This window comes from Puntigrus tetrazona, chromosome 4, assembly GCF_018831695.1.
Source record: "Puntigrus tetrazona isolate hp1 chromosome 4, ASM1883169v1, whole genome shotgun sequence".
NCBI lineage: Eukaryota > Metazoa > Chordata > Actinopteri > Cypriniformes > Cyprinidae > Puntigrus > Puntigrus tetrazona.
This window is the reverse complement of record NC_056702.1, coordinates 14,026,540-14,049,176: the sequence shown is the minus strand read 5'-3', so window position 1 is coordinate 14,049,176 and position 22,637 is coordinate 14,026,540. Positions and strand designations below refer to the sequence as shown.

General features: G+C 37.3%; 1 protein-coding gene across 9 annotated transcripts in view; it reads right to left on the bottom strand.

Annotated features, from left to right (window-relative positions):
• celsr1a (cadherin EGF LAG seven-pass G-type receptor 1a) overlaps positions 1 to 22,637 on the bottom strand; it is a 71,552-nt gene that overhangs the window by 16,505 nt on the left and 32,410 nt on the right. For 6 of the 9 annotated variants that reach the window (XM_043237084.1, XM_043237081.1, XM_043237082.1 and 3 more), the window contains exons 5-12: positions 21,228 to 21,316; positions 16,630 to 16,710; positions 5,554 to 5,711; positions 4,487 to 4,650; positions 4,266 to 4,391; positions 1,147 to 1,319; positions 852 to 1,037; positions 659 to 772 (exon numbers count right to left, since the gene is read on the bottom strand). In XM_043237084.1, coding sequence (XP_043093019.1) covers positions 659 to 772; positions 852 to 1,037; positions 1,147 to 1,319; positions 4,266 to 4,391; positions 4,487 to 4,650; positions 5,554 to 5,711; positions 16,630 to 16,710; positions 21,228 to 21,316 — 1,091 coding nt within the window. The remainder of the gene's footprint in view (positions 1 to 658; positions 773 to 851; positions 1,038 to 1,146; positions 1,320 to 4,265; positions 4,392 to 4,486; positions 4,651 to 5,553; positions 5,712 to 16,629; positions 16,711 to 21,227; positions 21,317 to 22,637) is intronic. The other 3 variants (XM_043237087.1, XM_043237089.1, XM_043237088.1) reach the window with 1 other exon arrangement.

Below are 22,637 nucleotides of genomic sequence, written 5' to 3'. Positions count from 1 at the left end.
ACATTTGCACTAAAGTCAATCACTTTGAATAAAAAAATAAATAAATAAAAAATAATATATATATATATATATATATATATATATATATATATATATATCATATACACTATCATATACATATATATACACTCATACAGTATATTTAGAAAAATACATATATATATATATTTATATTTATATAATCCGTATTATTCACATTATTCACATTAAACACAAATATATATAGTGAGAATGATTTCTGAGGGATCATGTGACACCAAAGATTTGGGGAAATGCTGAAAATCCTGCTTTGCCATCACAGGAATAAATAAAAACACATAAAGAAATATTAAAACGGTTATTTACTGTATTATACTTTAACATTTGAACAGTTTACGCAGTATATTATTTCGTTAACTAAGCTGCCATGTTAATTTGGTATTTAATAATTATGGGTGATTTTCAAATATGCTGACAAATTGCTGACATAATGAGCTGTCAGATTTTCTTCAATAGGTAGAGCTGACAGTCCATCATGCATCCATCCATTCATTCTTAATCCAAGTTCAGTTTTGCACTTGTCAGTATTCATATTACATGTCTAATAACATTATACACGCCTCATGTATCAAAGCCAAACCTGACACGTTGATTGCTTGTGGCTTTCTCTTGGCCTCACCTGCATGCATCCCTTAAAACCCTGCTCGACGCTGTTACTCAGTCCCAGAAGTCCACCAATGAACAGACTTCTCAGCTTGAGTCCAGGCAGCTCATTTCCGATCTCTGCTGACTTCTGTAGAGCATTCAAGACTTCAGTAAAGAGGTTTACAATCAAAGGACTGTTTCGGTTTTGTTTAGACCAGAGAACTGACCATGAACATGTCATAGTCCAGGTACACACGCGCCATGTACTTTGTGTCCTTCCCATCTTTGCTGCTCCTCAGCTCCACAAGGAGGTGATGCCATTCCCCGTCGTTCACTCGGACTTCTGGGAAATCCAGCGTGGCAACTTTCTGCCCTCTCAGAAGTACTTGAAACCGCACATACTTGTCCCTTATCTTAGAAAAAGCAACGAAATGTTTTAAAATGACAGTCACACCTGACTAGGAAATGGTTTAATTGAATTTATATCAAATAAGAATGACCTGTATGACATTTGACACTCACCAGAAGGTTAATTTGAGATGTGTCGCCAGCGTTGATTTGCATTAGGGTTGCGGATCCAATGCTTTGTCTGGTTCGGAACATTAGGCTGATGTACCAGGGCACGGCGATGGTGATATCGGGGTCGTTCCATGACACCATGGCATGACCATCAAAGTGCTGCGGCGAGGGCATGACTGCAAGAAAGTAAAAAAACGGTTTATGACTGACTGTCTAAAAAATAGAGGCTTTTTTCCAGCCTTTTGGCTCCGAGCCACATATCAGCCACGTATTTAAAGGAGTGGAAAATCCTTAAACAAACCAAGAATTATCAGCGATGTACTCCCGTCTACTGTTTGATTTGTGTGAAGGCGAATCAAATAGCAGAAGTGTGATGGTATGGAAATGCTACAGCAGAGTCACAAAGTCAAGTGAGGACTCGAGAACCCTGCAGCTATGAGCCCTCATCACTGGCAAAAAGAGTGTGAAGATTTTCTAGCCTTGAAATCACTCTGTTATAGAAGACATTTCCCTAAGAGATTAAAACCAAGACTCGCTATGTCTTAAAAAGCCGAGCCTCAGTATATTTGATGGAAACGTTGCTTATTTGTCAAAGGTTTTAATGCGATATTCAAGTTTTACACATGAGCTAAACCGAATCTTTCGATGGAAACACAGCTATTGAAGTCAAGGCCTTTTCTATCACTTCACACACATTCAATGTGAATCAAACCCATGCCACTTGTTGTTTTTCTAAAGTACTACACTCTGGAGTTTGAGCTATATACATTTCATCATATATATATATATATATATATACTTTTGGGCTTAATCCATGATTCTTGAAAAACTAATATTTCTGAAATTTGAAGATGCATAACCAGAAACAGTGCTTCACAAATATTTCCAGGCGACACTAACATGACTGAAATTTGAGTGGTCGCCAAAGAACTGCCAACCACTGCAGGCAGAATTACGTGTTTGACTAGATCTGGACATTCTATCTGTGCTATGGCAGAAGCGCAGAGGTGATAAAATCTAAATTACGCTTTGCTAGCTCTGGAAACAAGCCATTAGCTCTAAAACAGTGCTATCCAATAACGAAAACAAACCGCAAAATCGGGGCTACTTCAGGCATCCATCTAATCAGCATCAAAAAATAACACCCTTTCCTGGCAGGCACGCTTCCCTGCCAAAACATAAAATCGGAGAAGGCTCTTTCAGTCAACACAGTTGTTTGTTAGATGATGACATCACTTGAGCATCCAGGATTTATAATGGAGCACTGCTCCAACAGGCCTGTGGAGGGAACTGAAAGAGACCCGAGTGACTCATGCTATCCCCTCTTGTTTGGGTTTCCCAAGCCTCATAGAATGTCCAACCGCAAAAAAACAGCCAGTGGCGATGTCAGGTACACTATCATTTGAGTTGTTCAAACACATGCAAACACACCCACTTTCAAACCCAACTGTCCATTAATCACAGTAGAGTTGTAAAGTAGTGTGTAAAGTCCTGTTGAGTATGTATCAGAATTGCCAAAGATGGCAAATGTGGCGAATTTATTGGCCTGTAAACTGTGACAAGCGTGTTTTTCTAAGCAACAAAAATGCCGACTTCACAAATCCGCCAAAGAATGAGGTAAGAACAGAAGGTCCCGTACTTCCTTTAATTGTGAGGAAATATGGGAAGAGTCTAGACTGACAGTTGCTCCAAAACTGACAATTAAACTCTGTTGCAAAAGAGCAGTCTGCTTGAAAATTACGCTATGTTCTAAGATTCCTCATTTTGAGCCAAATCTAAGGCGGCTTTGCTGTATCTTTAACAGTCATAGAAATCCCAGAATGCATTGCAACAAACATGGCAGAGGTATTGAGGGAAAGCTATTAATAACAAAATATTACTTTTTAAATAATAGTGGCTTCCCATAGAACTCACAGTAATGAAATGATTACAATATCTACATTTTCAGTAACAGTCATATTCGCTTAATCTTTTTCTTTTTTTCTGTACATTCAATTCAACTTTAAAAAAACGTTTAAAAACTGAAAAACAGAGTTTAGCATTTGATTATTAATGGATATGATATTATCATACGTGTAATACATACATTAAATCAATATTTTTATGGTATATTCCTACACCTCATATATCACTTAATACCAAAATCTATTAAAACTGGACTATTTCACCCATATTGTGTGTGTTACGTATGTTTATGACATACCCTGTTAAAAAAAACCCCAACTTATGCTGGTTAGGGAGGTTTTGAAGCATAGATGCTGGTTTAAGCTGGTCCTTAGCTAGTCATATACTGGTCCTAAGCTGGTTCCTCCTGCTCAGGATCAGGTAGGACCAGCACATGACCAGCTAAGGATCAGCTTAAACCAGCTCAAACCAGCATTCAAGCTTCAAAATCTAACCAGCATATGCTGTTTTTTTCAACAGGGTATACTTATATTTATTTCAACTAATGTTAACTAATGTTAGAAGTATCAAAAAAACTGTTACATTTATTAAAAGTTGACTATTTTACCCAATATTTGTGTCTTTTCTACATCCATTAGAGTATCGAGGTGTTAGCTTAGCAACAAGCTAACATCAAAATTCTTGTGAGAATGCAATTTATGTGGGCCGTTGAATTGTTAAAATTGCGTCAAAGCGGTCACTTATGATGTCTTTTTTTAGAATGTTGCCTCAGCCCATTATTATTTGAGGTTTTGTATAAATCTGAACCGAATTACATATTGTTGTTTGCTTTGACCCAAAAGGTCACAACAACAGGCTGTAAAACCAAAGAATTGATTTTGTTGGCACCGAGCGACTACATTATCGTGCAGAGCAGAAGCATTATGGAAAATACACTGGCAACTCTACTCAAATATTGCTCAGAAAATGTGGAGTGTATATCCGTAAGGTTAGTTTGAGGCTGAAAAAGACAGAGAGAGCAGATCCTGACTTGATGCTTATCTGCGAAGACATTTCCCTTTCAGGAAACGCCATCACATTAACGCCACTGCCTGCTTCCTTTAAGTTCATGAGCAATCAATACCTAGTTCAAAATAACAAACGCATACACGTATCCTGGACGCATGCATGCACGTGCATTCGTGTCCATTGGCACGCTACCAAATAGTCCCACCTACCCTGATCGCAGTTCTTGCCGCCCCGGCCTTCGGGACAGTCGCAAAAGTAGGTGTTCCACTTGTTTTCACACTGAGCGCCGTGCTGACACAGACCCTCATAGCAGAAGTTCTTCTTCGCTGGACAGCCTGACAGTACAATAAATGTATCGGTTTTGAGTTACAACAACGTAAAAAAGAAGTTCACAATGCACGCTACAATTTTGAACTGTTATGGTTTAGACCTTCAGTGGTGCCGTTGTTGGCGATGTAACTGGCCATGTCGATGGATTTACTGTCAATCATCAGGTTCCTCATGCAACCCACAAAGTCCCGGTTTCGTATGGGGAAATCCTCTGGAAGGTTGGGCACCCCGCCGAGCAGAAGAGGCCCAGTGAGATCCAAAGACCTGAAGAGGGAATACAAAACTTTTACCTTTTTCGCCAACAAGTTAATGGCATTAAAAGCTCACAACCTAGTGAGCTGTCCTGCATTCTGCTATCTAAAGCCTACAGGACACATTGATTTTTATGCGTATGCTAGTATATATATCAACAATTAGCAACAAAACAAACTACTGGAAAGAGCAACAATTTTTCCCACTTTGTATTAAGTGGCTTTAAGTGTTGTGTACTTACAGGAAAAGAAAGTACAATGTAGTTGTGTTCATACTGTATTGCAAAAAATTTTTGCTGCTATTGAGGAGGGATACAGTTAAGGTTAGGGCCAGGTCTGGTGGTATGGGTAGCTTTAATGTTAAGCCACTTAATATAAAGCGGGACCGACATTTTTATTTTTCATAATTCTGGAGAGAAATAGTGCCAATACTACCAATAGTACCAATGCCTGAGTTCAATTTGCTACTAAAGTTCAACAGTGTTACATGGAAACTTATTGTAAAGTGAGACCATTTTTTAAAGTCTTGAAAAAGCTTTTTAAAATAGAAGCAAGACAGGTGAAAGGGGCGTTGCCTTCCTTAACCAATCCACCTATCACAGTGTCCATGACAACAGAGCCATAGGGAGTGGAATGTTGCCATGCAGTATAAAACAGGTCAGTGCTTATCAGACTGGAGCGACAAGTTAAACCTTCATTTATATGTTGTTCTTTCTTTGAAGTGTTTTAACGCACAGCCCTGTTCCAGCACGCAACAACATATGACGCCGCAAAAGTATGAGAAGATCCTTCGCAAATGAAAGATTTTTGGACGCGTGTCCTGAAGGTCTCCGAATGGGCGTGAGAGAGTTAACAAAAGTGCAATTATGAATAATGAGTTATTGTCGGATTTACACAGAGAGAAGGATAAACTCACTTCTTCTGTCCCGTCTGGGTGCCCTGGGCGGCGCAGGAATAGTTGCCGATCTGACTGCCGAAACGCACGGCCATGGAGATGTCACAGTCGTCCACCGCGACTACCGCCACCTTCTCACCCGACGGCCCTTGAGGCAAACCCAAATGGCTTATCTTAGGCTGAAAAGACAAGAGACAAAAGAGAAGTTACGGACTGAAAAGCAAAGATTCACGTTTCGAAAGTGGACTTTTTGAAGACTTTGTTCCTGCAAAACTAGCAATAAATTTTTTTATATTGTATTCGATGTACATTTTCATGACAGTGACAATTTTTTTTTTAAATTATGAATTTAAAATGATGATATTAAATGCACTAAATTCCGACATGTGTATATTATATGTATGTGCATATTATATGTATATTTATATACTGTATATATGTAGAAAATATGCAAATGTTATAATTATAATTTATATATAAATGTTTAATACATAAACGTAACATTTTTATTAAATGTGCACATGTATGTGTGTGTATTTAAACATACGTCATAAATATACACAGTACACAGACATATATACACAAAAACATTTATTTCTGATGTGATTAATCACAATTAATCATCAACCAGGACTAGAAACAACAACACTTGAAATTACATTTAACTTTACCATAAATGTATCTTTGGCAGTGCATGTTAACCATATTTAATTATGAAATTACATATAAAGATGTATTTAAGTCTTACTTAAGTGGGTTAAGCTAAATTTAACACATTACATTCGGTTCTTATAAAGCGTCTTATTAACATAATAAGTACTCTTTCCTCCCACAAGTTATACGTAAAGAGGTTACAGGGTTAAATAAATCCATTTTTAGACCTATTTTTGTCCCAGCAAAGTCTACGGGCTAAAATAATTCTTAAATCTCATTTCGTGAGTATGTTCCTAACGTAAAGATGATTCCGGATGTTTACCGAATCCTGTGCACACACGCTCACACATCAAAGCCGTTTACAGGAGATATATCTACGCGCCATGTGTTGGCTCTAAACACCAGATGTGGGCCATCTGTCTGATTGTGTAACGCGTGGCAAGAAAGTGACAGTCGGAAAGTAAAGTTGCGTTGTGCGTAAGGATTCGCTCCAGCATGGCACACTTTTCATTGCTCAGCAGCTTTATCTAAACTATCCTAAACTAGCTTTTTTATTATGCCACCATTTACTTTATCAACTTTTTAAATGGCTGTTATTTACATATCTTGTGTTTACCTATGTCCTAGACAAAAATGTCTACCTGGGAAATTATACTTAAGACTAAGAAGACTTCAATTAGGCCGTTCATTAAAAATGATACTGCAAGATACTGCTATTGCTAATAATGACGACTGCGACAAATGTGTTTATATTTTAAAAACTCAATGAACAATTTTCTTACTCTATCAGTCTGTATAGACATGTTTCGTTCGTTTCTCATGGAGATGTGAAGGGTTAATAGAATGGGTGTGGTCTCAGACAAAAGCCCCCAATGGGGGACCGGCATGGACAAAAGCAGCTTCAAAGACCTTTAAAAAGGAGTCTGTCTTTTGCTGTTTAGGTGAATTTTGCCGCTTTCATTTGGCCTGTTTCCAGCAGGATATGAGGGTGTGAGTTATTATTCAGATGATATCTCTGCTCATGCTGGGTGCTTTCATCACAAATCTGGCTCATAATCTATAACCACTTGTATATACTCACTTCGTAAAACTGATTTAAGATTTGTATTTATTAAATGTATATATATATTAATTAGAGGATTTTAGTATAGTACAAATGTAATGCTTTTTATTTATAGGATTATATGTTTGAAGTATGATTAGCTCTGATTAAACGCATCCCATTTACATTTAGACCCAACGTTTAAATATTTAAAAAAGTATTTGGTTGAAATGTATTCTATTTTCCGACACTCAAGCCACATATTCAACTTGGCAATTGACTTTATTTAATGAGTCTCATTCATAACGCAGAACAAAGGGAAAAAAATGAGTCCTATATGAAATGTTGCACTGCATTTATAACTTCAGTAAGTATGGTTAAAAAAAAATGATACACCGACTTTGATCGCAATAACTGTGCCTTGTACCGTACGGCGCAGCGCAGCCAACAACAGACCCGGTCAAGTATGTTCTCTCCGCTCAGCCTTTGATTTAGTAGCTCGACTTCATGCTGCTTGATTTCACCAACTCATTTATCTGACCTCTTAATCAGTGGAGTAGAAGAATAACACTCCAGCTGCCAAATGCTGCAGGAAACCGCTGTTTTTTAGAAAGCTGCCGTCCGAGAAATCACGAAAAGCAATGATAAGACACGGTTCGCGATTTGCTGAATGAGACCAACTATATCAGCAGAGGTGACCTGGAACAGGACTTCAACATAGACTCTAAATATGCGTTCCTGGGTGTATTGTTCATGATTCGTTAGTGCTAGTTATTCAAAAATTTGTATAATGTTTCATCCAAATACAATAAATTGCTCTTGACTTAAACAGCTTTCGGCTTTCTTGCCCGTACAGGTTATAATGTTAACCAATAACCAAATCGCTTCTTATGTGGTTTACACAAGTGCGTTTTTGTTTTAAACAGGCAATTTTTTTAATTAAAACTAACCTCGTCTGCATTGAAATGCAATACATACAACCAAAAATGAAATTCGTGCAGGTACAACCATATATATATATATATGTTTCTATGGGTTGATGGTCTGCGAACCAACATTATGGTGAATGGCATCAAATTGACGATTGCAAGATGGCAGGCGCGTTTACGTTCTTATACACGTCTATGGGTACAACTGTGAGCATAATGTTATTGTTTACGTGATTGTCAAAGACACACAGGGTGAATGTGGGTAACCACGTCATCATTTCAAAAGTCTACGTTTTGGTTTGTTTACACTGAAACGCAACGCTGGCGTTTTCGCACTAAAACAGGGTCGGCAGTGTTTTCCTCATTTTCTAGCGTCAGAGTAGTGTAAATGACTGGCGTTATGTAGCAAAGGTTATGCATGTAAATGCAGCCGCTCACATCAAGAGCGATAACTAAAAAGATAGCAATGTTAGCGTCCACGCCAGTGAACTGTATCATCTGTTTATTCTAAACTTAATCGACATTTTTGAGATCCTCAGAGCAGGATGGATTCTAATTGATGCCAAAGTTGGTATCATCCATCAGTTTGGTAAAAAAAAAAGTGAAAGTGATTTCAACGATATTGTTTCTCTGTGCCTTAACCATAAATTTGCTATTCTTCAATACTGAGAATGATTTTTAGAAGTATATCTTTATCGCCATCATGCTTGGTGTGAGCGGGCCTTAATAGCTCCATTCCTATAGGCAACACGCATTTTCCTACTCCAATAAAATTTTGATGGATATATATGTATATATGTTTAACACGATTTTGAGCACTTATGTTCTAAGGAGGAAAATCCCAGAAGCAAAAGACTTCAGCAAAGTCTCCGTTTGCTCTTCTTTTAACTCATTGCTGTCTAAGATAAACAACTGAGATAGATCTCGCTACTGTTTCTTTCCTAAGGCTTCGTTTGAGTGTTAAATCCTCATGTGCCCTGGTGCAATTTGAGTCAGATTAGCCTCGTTTGCTCTTTTTGTGGTGTAAAATGACCGACGGACCTAAACAAAGGCTTCAGTGTTGAGACAAGACGCCATTACCCAGAATCCCACTAGCTTCTGCTGTTTCCCGTACCTGCGAACAAACGATTTTCAACTGTACTTTTTGAAATGCACAAAAACATCCAATCAAAATGGAATTGGAATGAATGACATACAATGTTTGATGACTAAACCCCATTAGCCTAAACATCGCTAATCCCGCTTTGAGCTTGCTAATCGACTTTTCCTCTGTTCTTTCTCTGTGAAAAGCGCTCTGGTAAGGCGGTAACCTCACCAGTAGAGGGTTTGTTGGGGGTAGTTCCAGATCTCTGGGGGTTCTGGCTACATGCCACGCGTTATTGGCAGAAGAGAAAACAAGAGGGGTTCCAAACATGCTCCTCAGGCAGGGATGGGAGCGCTGTTCGGGCAGGTACCGGCGTACAGTATTTATAAAAGCTGGAGGTTTTGTACAGTAAAGATTCCCGTCAGCTGTTTAACTAAAATATTAGCTAACAGTGTTTTACTAAATCGGTATCTCAATCATACTTGATCTCAGCGTCTGGCTGCATACCATGCGTCCCCCCAGCTTCTTACTAAGGCAGGTGTCTACTTGCGTAAGGTTTCCACCTCGGGCTGCTCTGCACATTAAAACACTGACGATATGTATATTTTGCTATGAGTGAATCTGGATGGTGGGGTGTTTTTTCACTGCTGTTCACCCAAACCTCTTCCCCTATGTGATACGCCATTGAGACGGACTAATGCAGGTGATTTAATCCAGAACAGGAGATGTGGGATTTGGTTTCATGGCGGAGAAGGTGGTACATCAACCTGCATTTGGGAGGTTTCTAAAGGTCTACATTGGCGCCAAATTATATGGATAACAATATATCCAGATCTCTACAATTCTCTTTAATGGAGGATACTATATTGTAACAGACATGAAATCACATATATTATTATAATAGACTTTTTATTTCTGAACTCATATTGGGAGCCAGTTTTACTAACATGTCTTTTGGCGTTAAAATAGTACTAGACACGTACAGTGAAGAGTTAGTGCTAAAGCGATACAATTCGCTAATATTTGCGCACATTGAATGCATACGTTTCAGTCAGAACACTTTTTTTTGGATTGAAAAATTTTGCAGATTTCACAAAAGCTGTTGGCAGGTGAAAACCAGGGCTAAAATTGTGCAATCTGAACTTTGCATAAATCACACGCAAAAATTTCCACACCCATTTGGTGCTGTTTTAGAATTGAATTTTCACACTAATTTGCCTTATTTTAGTATTATAGCATTATCTTTTATTTTTTTATTTTACATTTTAATATTACTGCTTTTGGCTTGTGTCATTAGTATAATTTTTAGTTTTATTAATATATATATATATATATATATATATATATATATATATATATATATATATATATTTTTTTTTTTTTTTTTTTTAATTCCAATTCCACTTTTAGATTTTAGTCATTTTAGTATTTCAACTTGAACTTATTTTGCTTCTGATTTTTTAAAAGGTTAAAATAATTTAATTGGATCTTCTTTAGCTTTTTAACCTTACCATATGAAATAATGTTATTAATTGAAATATTACGCATTTTCTGTCTATATTGTATTTTTAGAGAACAACTGCCCATTGAAAACCACTGTTGTGGCTGTGTTTGCATTATCTTGCATTATATTGCGTAATCTCATCTGCATGATACCTTTTCTTTGTTAAATGAATGCTAAAACAAATGCTTTAAGTTTTTGAGGGCGCGATTCAATTCGTAATGAATTCCCACTCTGTGTGCGCTCATTTGTTAAAGCAGGGTGCTGCCCTTTTAACCCCACCCTCCCTCCCCTTTCTTCTGTGAAATCCACTCGACCTTTAAAAATGTTCCTTTGCTAGGCTATGACTGACACAAACTTTTGATTTATATGCATATAAATATACATATGAAGTAATTTAGCAAGTGATTCTGTTATGTACGGTATGTCATAACGTTTCTCCATTTTTAAATAAAATAGTTCACCCAGAAATAAAACCTTCACATCTCCGAAAAGTCAATATTGAGCCATTGTGAATCTTAATTATTTGTTTTTTTTCACAGATAATTTTCTGAGAAGTTGTATATAAGCTATGTAATATGGTGCTATTGTGTGCATGGAAATAAAACAACACGAGGCTAAGTAAATGAAAACCAATTTTTTGTTTTTTTTTTTTTATTTTGAGTGAACTATTCCTTTAAAAAGGGGCCTCCGGCTAAGGTTTTCTCTCTGGAGTGTTAAAAACTCCCGTCACCTCCACACATGGGTCTCTGGGGACAGAGGCTTTGCTGGAGCCATGGCAACACACTTGATCCCAACAGCTTCTGACAGAGGATGAGGTCAGAGAGAGAGGCTCGCTCGAACCTTCATTTCACCCGAACAGACCGGGAGATGTGTGAAAAAAGAATTGCTTTAAAAAAAAATTATATTATGGAAAACCGGATCTTCATGTTCTTTCGAAAACAACAAGATCATACACGCATACACACACACACACACAAACCACAAAGCACTATACTGACACTAAATTACAAAGGTTTGAGTTTTATATTCTTACATTTGTTGTTTTTATATTATTTCATATTATCAAAGGTTTTGGACAACAAGGTTTAATTTTTTTTTTTTCAACAAGATTATATTTATTTGATCCAAAATACAGCAAAAGCAGTAATATAATGAACTATTTGTACTATTTAAAATAACATTATCATAACATTAATATAATGTAACTATAAAAGTCTTTAACACATCCATGCTAAATAAAGTATTAATTTCTATAATTTCATAATTAAATTTTGAATATATTACTATTTAAATATACTGACACCAAACTCAAGGCTTTTCCTAAAAAATGAACTCAACTGTTTTAAATACTTATAATAAATAAAAATGTTTATTGATACATAAATGGTAAATCGGCATATTAAAATGATTTCTGAAAGATCAAGTTATTATTATAGTTATTATTTATCCTCTTAAGTGAATCAAAGATCGAAGGCTGATATATATTGATTGCTTAAAAAAGCAGAAAAAAAATCTCCTTAATCACAAATACATTTTTGTTCAGTTTCCTTATCCATTAGCAATATTAATAAAGCCAAGCAGGCGTGGCGCAACTCTATAAGAAACTTGTTCTAGAGATGTTTGGCACAGTTTGGGCACATTGTACATTTGATAGCTCATTTACAGAGATCAAAATTGCAGTCTTAAGGGTACATCAGTGTTTCTGCTCTGAGCAAGGTTCTTAAGTTTCACATTCTCAAATGATCTATTCTGGACATGTACCGTTCAGCCCATCCAGTGTACTACAAGCACAAGAGTAAGAATCAATCACCGATATGTGAACGTGCCCCGAGTCTACCTTCACAAACAGTGTTCCTCAGTGTTTCGACTGCTAACACAAGTCAGTACAGGAGAACACGACTGTAAACGGCCCTAAATGACTTGTGTTTTCCCCAGAGGGGCAAACCGAGCTCGGGTTTGACAGTAACGGTTGTGTGGAAGCCCTAGAGTTCAGGTAAAACCGCTCAGCTTTCAGATAAATCCGCCGCTGCCGCCACTGGCCTGTCAGTTAAATGGGAAGACAACTGTGTTATGAGGGATTAGTGCAGAATGTCAATCAACGGATTGAGTTACAGACAAAACTACAAAACACCATGAAAAAAAAACTACGTTAGAGTCATCTTACACTTTCGCATTACTTGTGAAATATATTCAGGTATGACAGCTTTCTCAGGGCTGTGAATGTGGGTATGTGTTGCCATTTTACTCGTTTCGAGCCCATTCTTTTTTTTTTGTCACAACCCATTTAAAACGGTAAGATTTTACGAGTGTTTGTGTTATATGTGTTTTCCGCCAACTGGCAACCCGGGGGAACCGAAATCCAATTGCCATCTAATAAATATTTTGGTAACACTTATTCACTACTATCTATGACTTTTCCTTCAGTGAATTCCTAATTTGCTGCTTATTAATAGTAAAGTAATTGTTACAGTATGTTTAGGTGTTGGGTAGGATTATGGATGAACAAGCAAGTTAAGGGTTACCGATACTTTAATGAAGTTTTTCTCCTGAAAAACATTCTTATGTAAAAAAACACACGCAAATTGGTTTTTGTGGTTTATGGGGACTCTTTAAGAAACGTATAGTTATTTTCTATCACCCTTAACCTACTTCAGACAGGAAGCAAAATTTCTTATGCTGTATTATTTAGAAGCCTTCTGAATTGCAGGGAGACCAAAAAGTGTCCTCATAAATCACCTTCATGTTGTAATTCCTGTCATACCCATGTCATTATACAAAGTTGTGTCATAAACATGCACACACACACACAGACAAGGGTCATGAGGGTCATTTTTACAATACAGGACGTCTAGCTTAAGAGACAATTTCATTTGTATTATTATTATTACTATTATATTAAGGACATTTTTTGCACCACACGCATACATACACTCAAACCTTCCTTCTCTCTCCTGTGGAACTGTGTCTCGAGCAGGTGTCATGACAGAATCCATCTGTGTATAAATGTCGTACAGGAGGGGGTGTCTTTGTCACACTGATCTCCTTCACTATCAAACAGCATTACCTCACCTGCCCTCTGGCAGTGTAAACCTAGAGCTGTGAATAATTCAAGGGAACTGGCCCTAGTTCACACAAATGAGCACACACACACACACACACCCTCAGGACATACACATAGCACGGTGTTGTCGGCTGGCCTACAGGACATGGGGACCACTTTTAAACTCATGTGTCTCAATAACACATCTCATTTATCAGTGCTTCGCCGTGCTAAGAGATGGACGTGAGCTTTTGTCCCACGCTATGTGCGTAATCCACAAAACTCGCCTTTAAGAAGGAAAAGTGTGGAGGTACAAAGCCGTATCTTATTTCAGGTAATGTCCACTTCTCTTCATCAAACAGGTTACTGAAGACATTCATGCCACATAATAAAACTCTTTACATTCCGGATAGACTGAACCATGAAATGTTCTGAATTGCAAGAGGATTGTACAAATTTCAGACAACACAGAGTAGTTATGCACAATATGTGCTTTAAAAGTATTACTAAAAAGCCAATATGTTAATAACAGGCATAATAAGTCAATAGTTTACAGTGAGAATGCTCCCTATAAACTCTACGGATGATTTGGAGGTCCACAGTTTCAATTAATAACCTAATTTTCACGCAATTACTTGAAGAATACCATGAATTCAAAACAATTTTGACATGCCGTGACATTTGAAAGCTGCTACTTTTAAACATTAGCCTCACATATCCAGCTTCATATGTATTAGTGTTTATTTTCAGTAGCAGTACGGAGGTGATGAGCTCGGATGCGAATCACAAAACCACAAAACCTAGCCATGAGGGTCTTTTTTTCGAGAATGAGATTCATACATTATCTGGACAACATCTGGCCGAAATACAACTATTTAAATATCTGGAATCTGAGGGTGCAAAAAATATAAATTCTGAGAAAACTGCTGTCCAAATTAAGTTAGAAAAAAATATAAAATACAGTAGGAAATGTACAAAATATCTTCATGGAACATGATTTATACTAATGATTCTTTAGAAATCTATAATTTTGCCACATGTAATGTATTTTTGGCTATTGCTGCAAATATACCCTAGACTTAATCTATAAAAACAAATCTGTTTTTATACCAGTTTTGCATTTGTTAACACTAGGTTAAGGGTTGGGTTTGATGTAGGGGATATTTTAAAAACGATAGAGCATTAACTTTTAGCGGCACTCCCCAGATATTTAATACTGGAAAAAAGAAAATATGAACTCTAATGAGTACAATCATTGATTTGTTCTCCAAAAGTGAACAAATGGGACAACCTCTTCTGTACACCATAGTATGATGAATGAGTAGGTCATAACGGTCTGTTCTAAAAGTAAAGCAGGCCTGATCATACATTCAGCTTGAGTGCATTCCTCTGGCGAGAGCTTTATGGAGTGAATGACAGCTGAATAGCGGGCGGAAGAAGATCTACAAACCGTAGAAATCGGCAGTCATTCTTGATAAAATCCCTTGACATGAATTCCATCATCTTGACACTAGCTCAATGCTAATCTCCTCATATACTGGGCCAATTATCTCACTACTGTCTGAAGATGAAACGACAAAAAAAAAGCTTTATGTGGACGATTGATTTTGCACTTTAGATCGTTTGTACTTATCCTGAGTGACTGGAAGAATCGAATGTACTGTAAATGTACTAATGTAAATGTCACATACTAATTCTTTCTCAATCCATAGCTCTGTAAAGAAGATATGATACAGGTCCTTAGATCATGAGAAATTAGTCTGAAAGCATTCCTATTAACCTCAATGGCAGTTGCTTGGTTGGCTCACAACTAAGATTTGGAAAAGTTGATACCTTTTGGTTTGGTTCGGTTTGCACAAATTCTCAAATGCAGCCACAACCTCAAAAATAAACTACAACTCAGTCAACTGTGTTGTTTCTTTTATAGCTTCACGCAGAGGTTTTAAAAAGCAGCAGCTCTTTATAGCTGCACGGAGTGTCATGATGTCATTCTTCCTTCCTCTACAGGGTGTGACGTGCTTACTGGCTGTGCTTGTCTCATCCTCTCTCCTGACCCATTTCCCCCTTTAAAGCATCTGGTTGATCCCAACACCTTTCCATGAGGTGGAGACACACTGGTTTTCCATATGGGAAAAATTCACAATATTCCTACAGAAATAAATCTTGTTTTTCGTAGTTACCAGAGCTGACAAAAATAGAAGGTATCTGCAAACTACACAAGTCTCGATTGGGTTGGAGTTGCTGCCCTCAATTTGACAAAGCCTCCATTTCAACACTTCAACTTCCTGTATTTCCCACACTCTGTATTTATAGGATACAGGATAGAGTGGAATACAGGTAATTCAGATGGGGGTTGGTTAACCTTTTTACAATGTTACAAAAAGAATTAAGGGTTTATCAAATATGCCAACTTTAAGACCTACTCCCGCTGAACCTAACTTGTTCTGCAACAAATTGCTAAAACAAATTATTTCGTAATTTTTACATCATGCTGCAAATTTTAAATCTGAAAGTGCAGCACTGCTCTCAACTCTGCTTTATCAGGCATTCCAGAAATGAAAAGGAGACCAACTGAACCAATCTCTTTGGACGCATATACAAGCTGTTGGGAGTCAGAGAAGAAGATGTGGGTCTGTATTCACAAAGCTTCTCAAACTACAGGAGCAGATTTAGGATTTGACTGCCTCCTGCTAACGCTGCCCTTTATCTCTATTTAACCGAGTACAGAACTGATCCGAAAGCAGCCCGGGAGACTCCGAGATGCTTTGTAAATGCGGACCCTGAGACCGGAAGGATAGCAAGAACCGCCACCGCAGAGCTACGCTAGGTCACTGGATACGGTACCTCCTTATGAGTGAGCTCCAGCCAGGCGGTATAGAGATGGACGCGCAGCACCCCACTGGAGTCCAGCAGGTGCAGGCTGTCCTGCGTAGACCACGGGAGAGAAAGCGGCGATTAGAATGTATGATGAAGCCCTTCAACCCCACAGATGTTGAAAGCCCTTTTAAAGTAGCAGCAGACGCTAGTAAAACCAGCCCCAAAGCACTATAACATTTAACAGAGATGTCTGTATGCTACTAAACTGGCTTACTAACACAACCACAGACTAATGACTTGGTTTGAGAGCTTATTCCAAGTAAAGTTCCACTTTCTTCCCCTATATACTTTTGTGTCCGTGTTTAGGCATTAAAAGCTTGTTTACATGCAACCAAACAATCCATTAATAAATAGACCGATGGCTCAATTGCACTGAAAAGCCTTTATGTAAACCTATACAATACCACTACACTAAAATAATTCTACTTTTTTAAGCAGATTCAGGTGCTTTCACTCCAAACAAAAAAGACTTTGTGTAAAATAAACTGCTCGAAGAGTTCTTCTAGGAAAGTTTTAGCATGGACACCAAATCAAGCAGTTTGCCTCTTGAGCAACACTGATAAAAATTTACAAATACAAAATAATTCCGAAAAAAGGTAACTAGTTTACTCTTTCATGGATATTTAACACATGTAATCTCTCAATGTGGTATAACATGCTCTGTTAAGTAAATGCACTTATGTTTGTATTTTTTTTTAAGGATTCACTGTACAAATGATTTACTGCAATTGAATTAATGACTAATTATAGTATGTGGGAAAAATCCATATAAAAGGAACGATAAATTCCACATAATACAAGTTTTCCAGCATCTATAGTTCATGACCTCCCAGTAAACCTGCCCGCGTCCGTTACACCCATCCGTAGGCTAAATTAAAAGTGAGCTGGCTCCCTTTACTTTGACCTTAATGCCGTTTGCTTGCCTTCAAACCCTAAATCCACTCACTTTACTTTCAATACAGTGCAATTGTCTTTTTTAGGCAAACAAGACAAGTTTAAGGCAAGTTATTTAGCATGTTAAAACAGAGGATAGTTTATTCTTTGCCAGTTTTTTTTAGATTTACTGAATGTGGGCCTAAGTACTACCACCCTGTTAAGCTGCTTTGTGAACCAATGTGCTTTGATCTCATTCTTGTGCTGTGCTGTGATTTAGAAATAAAGCCAAGTTGAAGTGAATTTAGGTTCTCTGAACCATTTTTTATGTTTTTATTTATACACGATGCGCATATGAATTTTGTTAAGTTTAGGTATTGGGTAGGAATAGGGATGTAGAATAAGGTCATGTAGAATAAGTAATTAATATGTGCCAAATTTACACTAATGAATGGCTAATGTTCTAGTTATATGCATGCTAATCAGCCAAAAATAAAGTGTTACCGACCTTTATTATTTTTACAAATTAGCAATGTCACAAAGCCAAACTACATTTATTTGTCCATTAAAATAAAGTATTCTTAGCATACAAAAGTATATTGCACTTGTCTTAACAGCTGAAACTCATAAGTGAATAATAGTTAGAGTTATATGGGGATGTCTGGGAATTTAGATTAGTGTCTGTGATATATATCCAGCATGTAATAAGCATCAAGTTGGAATCCATTTCTAAGCTGCAAGAAAATTGAAAGGTCTGAAATTAACTGTGAGAACTGCAATGCATGCCGTCAATGTAAATACAGAAGCATGCAATGCTATGTATTTTAATAGTCTGATGTTGATAAACTAATACTCTAATAATTATACAATTTACAGTATACTACCTTTTGGGTAGTTTTTTATATTGTGCTTAACCATAACTGCATATGCTTGATCAAACATACAGTAAAAAAAGTAATATTGTTAAATATTATTATATTGTAAAAACCATCTTCTATTTTAATTTGTTTTAAAAATATATATCATTAATCCTTAAAAAATCATTTCAATGATTTACACCATCTTGGTCTCATCGCCGTGTATTCCAGGACTGGTTTCTCCTAGGAATCAAATAATATTTCTACAATAATATTTGTAATATTTCTACAAGCAAAGTTTATCTCGACTAAAAAGAACCATTTTTAAATGTTCAAATGTTGGTTTTACACTGTTTAAATTCAATGTAAATTTATAAACAAAAACATACCTAACTCTTCAAAATAGAACTTTTGCAATAGTTTTTTTCTGCCTTCTTTATTGTGACAAAATCAATGAAGCATCTATTCGCACCCCATCAGACAGATAGACTGCTGCCATAATGACAATTTAGCAAAACCAAAATTGTCAAAAAACAGAAACACTGTGAAGCCATATTGCTCCAAAATCTGTCAGGTTGCAACTCTCAACATTGCCACAAGGAGTGCTATATCTTGCATTAATATAGACTGTCTTTTTCTTTGGTAAGTTCAGATCTGGCATGGCGGTGCGACACTTTGTAAAAAGTTTGGTTAAAGTTAGTCAAAATTTCTTTGTTGTAACATTTTGGTCACATTAAATAGGGATACTTTCGCAAACGCATGTTTCTTTTGATGCACAGTTTTGAAATGAATGTATTTGCAGTGTTCTTTGACATAGCATAAACTCTACTATGCAACCCGCCCACAGGCTTTTATATATTCACCCTCTGACCCCATAAATTAAGCACTGGGCATTAGTATGAGTAAGACACTTTGTCTTTCTATAAATTCCCTTAAGTGCAACGGTACCTTAAAAGGTTGTGAAAGTATGAGCAGATTCCATCTGAAATCCTCTGAAATCCCAACAGACCTCTCTCTGGCTCTGTGTGGAGGTGATAATCAGGGAAAGCATTAACTGATTGTGAAGGAATGTCTTTAGATCTGGACAGTATACCCACTCCTGACAGTTCTCACACTCCACGGGACATGGCGTGGTTTCACATCCAACTCCAAACGTGACCCTGCTGTTGGTTATTCTCACAGAGATTGGCTCTCCTGTGCCATTGTGTGTGTGTTTAAACAGTTCACTACGGTAAATCACAGCGCGCACTCGACAACAGCTGCGGGCTGTCACACACTTGCTGCGTCTCTGGCCTCCCTGTGACTTTTCACTGTGTGTGTCTTGGAGGCAGGTGGAGTGTTTTTGTCATAGTGATGTGTAAGGACTCCCCCTTGGCTGGTGGTCTAACACCTTCTCAGCACCTACTATGGATTGTGTTTATTTAGTGCCTTGTAAACGTGTGTGTGTGTGTTCCACCAATAGCAACTCAGACAGGGCATAAGAGCTCTTCAAACTAGCATGTGCTCAATCACAACAAAAAAAGCAAGTACTGCATAACAAATAGCATACTGTGTAGGGAGCAATTTACAATGCATACTAAACACATTTTTTTGGAACTTATACGGGTCCAAAAATCCATTACATGATACTATGGTGTGCTATGTGGTTGCCAAGTACAGACGCTTTAAAAATGACAAAAATCCAAGGATTTTCTGTACAATTAATTTTTGTACTAAAAACATTAAAGGTTTTACACACAGTTTGCTAAATTGAATGTTCTATTTCAAATCCAATAATAATATAATTTTAAAATCTTAGAAATAGGAATCAGGGAAGCTGGATTAGGCTGGTCCTGAACTAGTTGTAAAGTTGGTCATTAGCCAACTAGTCCTAAAATGACTAAGCTAGTCATGTGCCGGTCCTAAGCAACTAACTCCTGCACAGGACGACTTACAACCAGCTCATTACCAACTAAGGACCAGCTTAAACCAATCTTTCATGCTTCAAAACATACCTAACCAGCATATGCTGTTTTTTTCAACAGGGTTATAAAGAACTTAAATTCTTCTGTTGTATCTTTAGAAAGATCCAACAATAAACTAGTCTGAAATATCTTCATCAATGAATGCCATTACAGAAATCTACATTAGCCTCTATGCAGTAAATAAAAAAAAAAAATGTCCCTTGACATTCGAGATCTCCTCATTGTTTTCATCCCCAACTACTGCTCACTTTATACGAGTACAAGGATATGCTTGAAGAATACGTGGAAAACGATCTTTAAAGTAGGCTTATGAAACTCAAGTTGGAGTATCTTACAAGCAGGAAGACTTCTGGCACATCACAATAGCATATTCAGTTTCTGATGTTCTGGGCTTGGAAGAGTCGAGAATCACAGGACAGAAATAAAGACGACTGTGTCTTTTGTTACCCATGTGCAATTGTTTTTTTAAAGCTTTACAAGAACCCAGTGGCCTCCAGTTAGCAGATTGTCTTTCTGAGACTGTCAAATGGTGAGAGCAACTCTAGATAAACTCCAATCGTAATCTTCTTGCGGAAGAGTAAGCAACACATGCAAAAACATGCTAGTAAGTGCATTTAGACTTAATTATGCAATGTTGTGCTAACACGCTATTGCCTTTGGGTGTGGAAGCATTTGAAAACAATCTCCAGTTGAGTGAAATGCAATGCAAGTCAAACATGGAGAATCCGATAACTGCTATTAAATAATTTCCTGTCTTCCTCAGGTCAGATGCAAGTGGAAAGTAAGATAACCATCGTGGGAACAAACAACATCTCTCCTGTTAATTCCAGGATAAGCGAAAACCCAACATTTAAAAGCAAAACAGTCTTACCTTGTTGTAGTAGTGGAGCTGAACCGAATGCCACTGGCCATCGCTAACTCCACCTGGTACAAAAGGTGCGACAGTTGTTTTAGCTTCACCTAGAAGGGAAAGACAACAATATTAATTGATAAGAAAAAAATACAGTTTGAAAGTTGCGTAACACATTCACTTTTAGCTATATAAGCTGCTAACAAAAACTTAAACAAAGTTCTGTCATGACAACTCTCATGGTAATGTGCATGACAGTGTTAATGTATTAGGTCATGGCGGAGTAGATCTTCTACGTTGCTGCTGCGGCGGCAGAGCAAGTACAGAGATTTGCTACTGCCAATACAACCACAACATGCCGATGTGAGCATTTAAGAAATACAGCCGCTGCAAGTATATCACACACACACAAAAAAAAAAAACCTATATAGCATATAGCAGTGGTTCCCAACAACATTCCCCGAGGCTCCTCTCCTGCAGCAAAACAATTAAATATTTATTGGCATAAATTAATCTGTGAATCTTCAAATTTGTTGCCAAAATATATTTAGTTAGTTTCTAACATTGCGCAGCTGGAAAAGCTGGTAAAGACTTCACTACAAACATCCAAAATGCTACAATTCTGAGTATAAAATAAAAACAGATATCCAAGAGTGTGTTTTGGATTGTGATAAAGGTGTTTCTTGTATAAATTATGGCTTTGTCACCTCTGCTACAATATAAACTCACTTAGTGTCTAAAGTATAAAGCCGCTAACATAACAACTATTAATCATGTTCGGCTATTCTCTCTCATCAATGAAGTTCATTCAAAGGGCAGGGGAGCAAAAATGTACGCTGGATTTAGAAGAATATTTACTCAAGGCAGGAGCCACTACTAGTATTCATAAAGAATGAGTAAAGAACAACCAATCATTGTAGCCTCGTTGGTAAACAATTGCAACATCTTCTAAGCTGTATATTAATTTATTGTCTTTGTTTATTACCCTTGAGCCCTTCAATCACTGAAAAACTAAGAATGGTGGGCCAGACTACTGAACTGGTCAAAAGAACAGTTTTAGTACAAATGTCATGGGTTGCAGCATGTAAAACAGGCTCCACAGCATGACACGGCATTGTTCTCCTTGTCTGGGAAAGATTTATGTGTGCTATAAGATCAACAGTCCCATTATAGGGTTGTGCTCTTCTTGTGTTATTTATAAGTACCTTTGAGCTTAAATGTGTGTGTGTGTGTGTGTGTCTTCCCCTACACATGCATGGACACATTTGGAAAGACCATCTGGGTCACTGCATAGCCTCATTAAAGGTTCGGACACTTTAGAACTAATAAATCCTTTGTCATAAACACATTCACCTAAAGCTATTTTCTCTCTAAGTAACACATGGCTACACAAACAAGCTGTTTAATGTAGCATGATGACCTCATGTTACC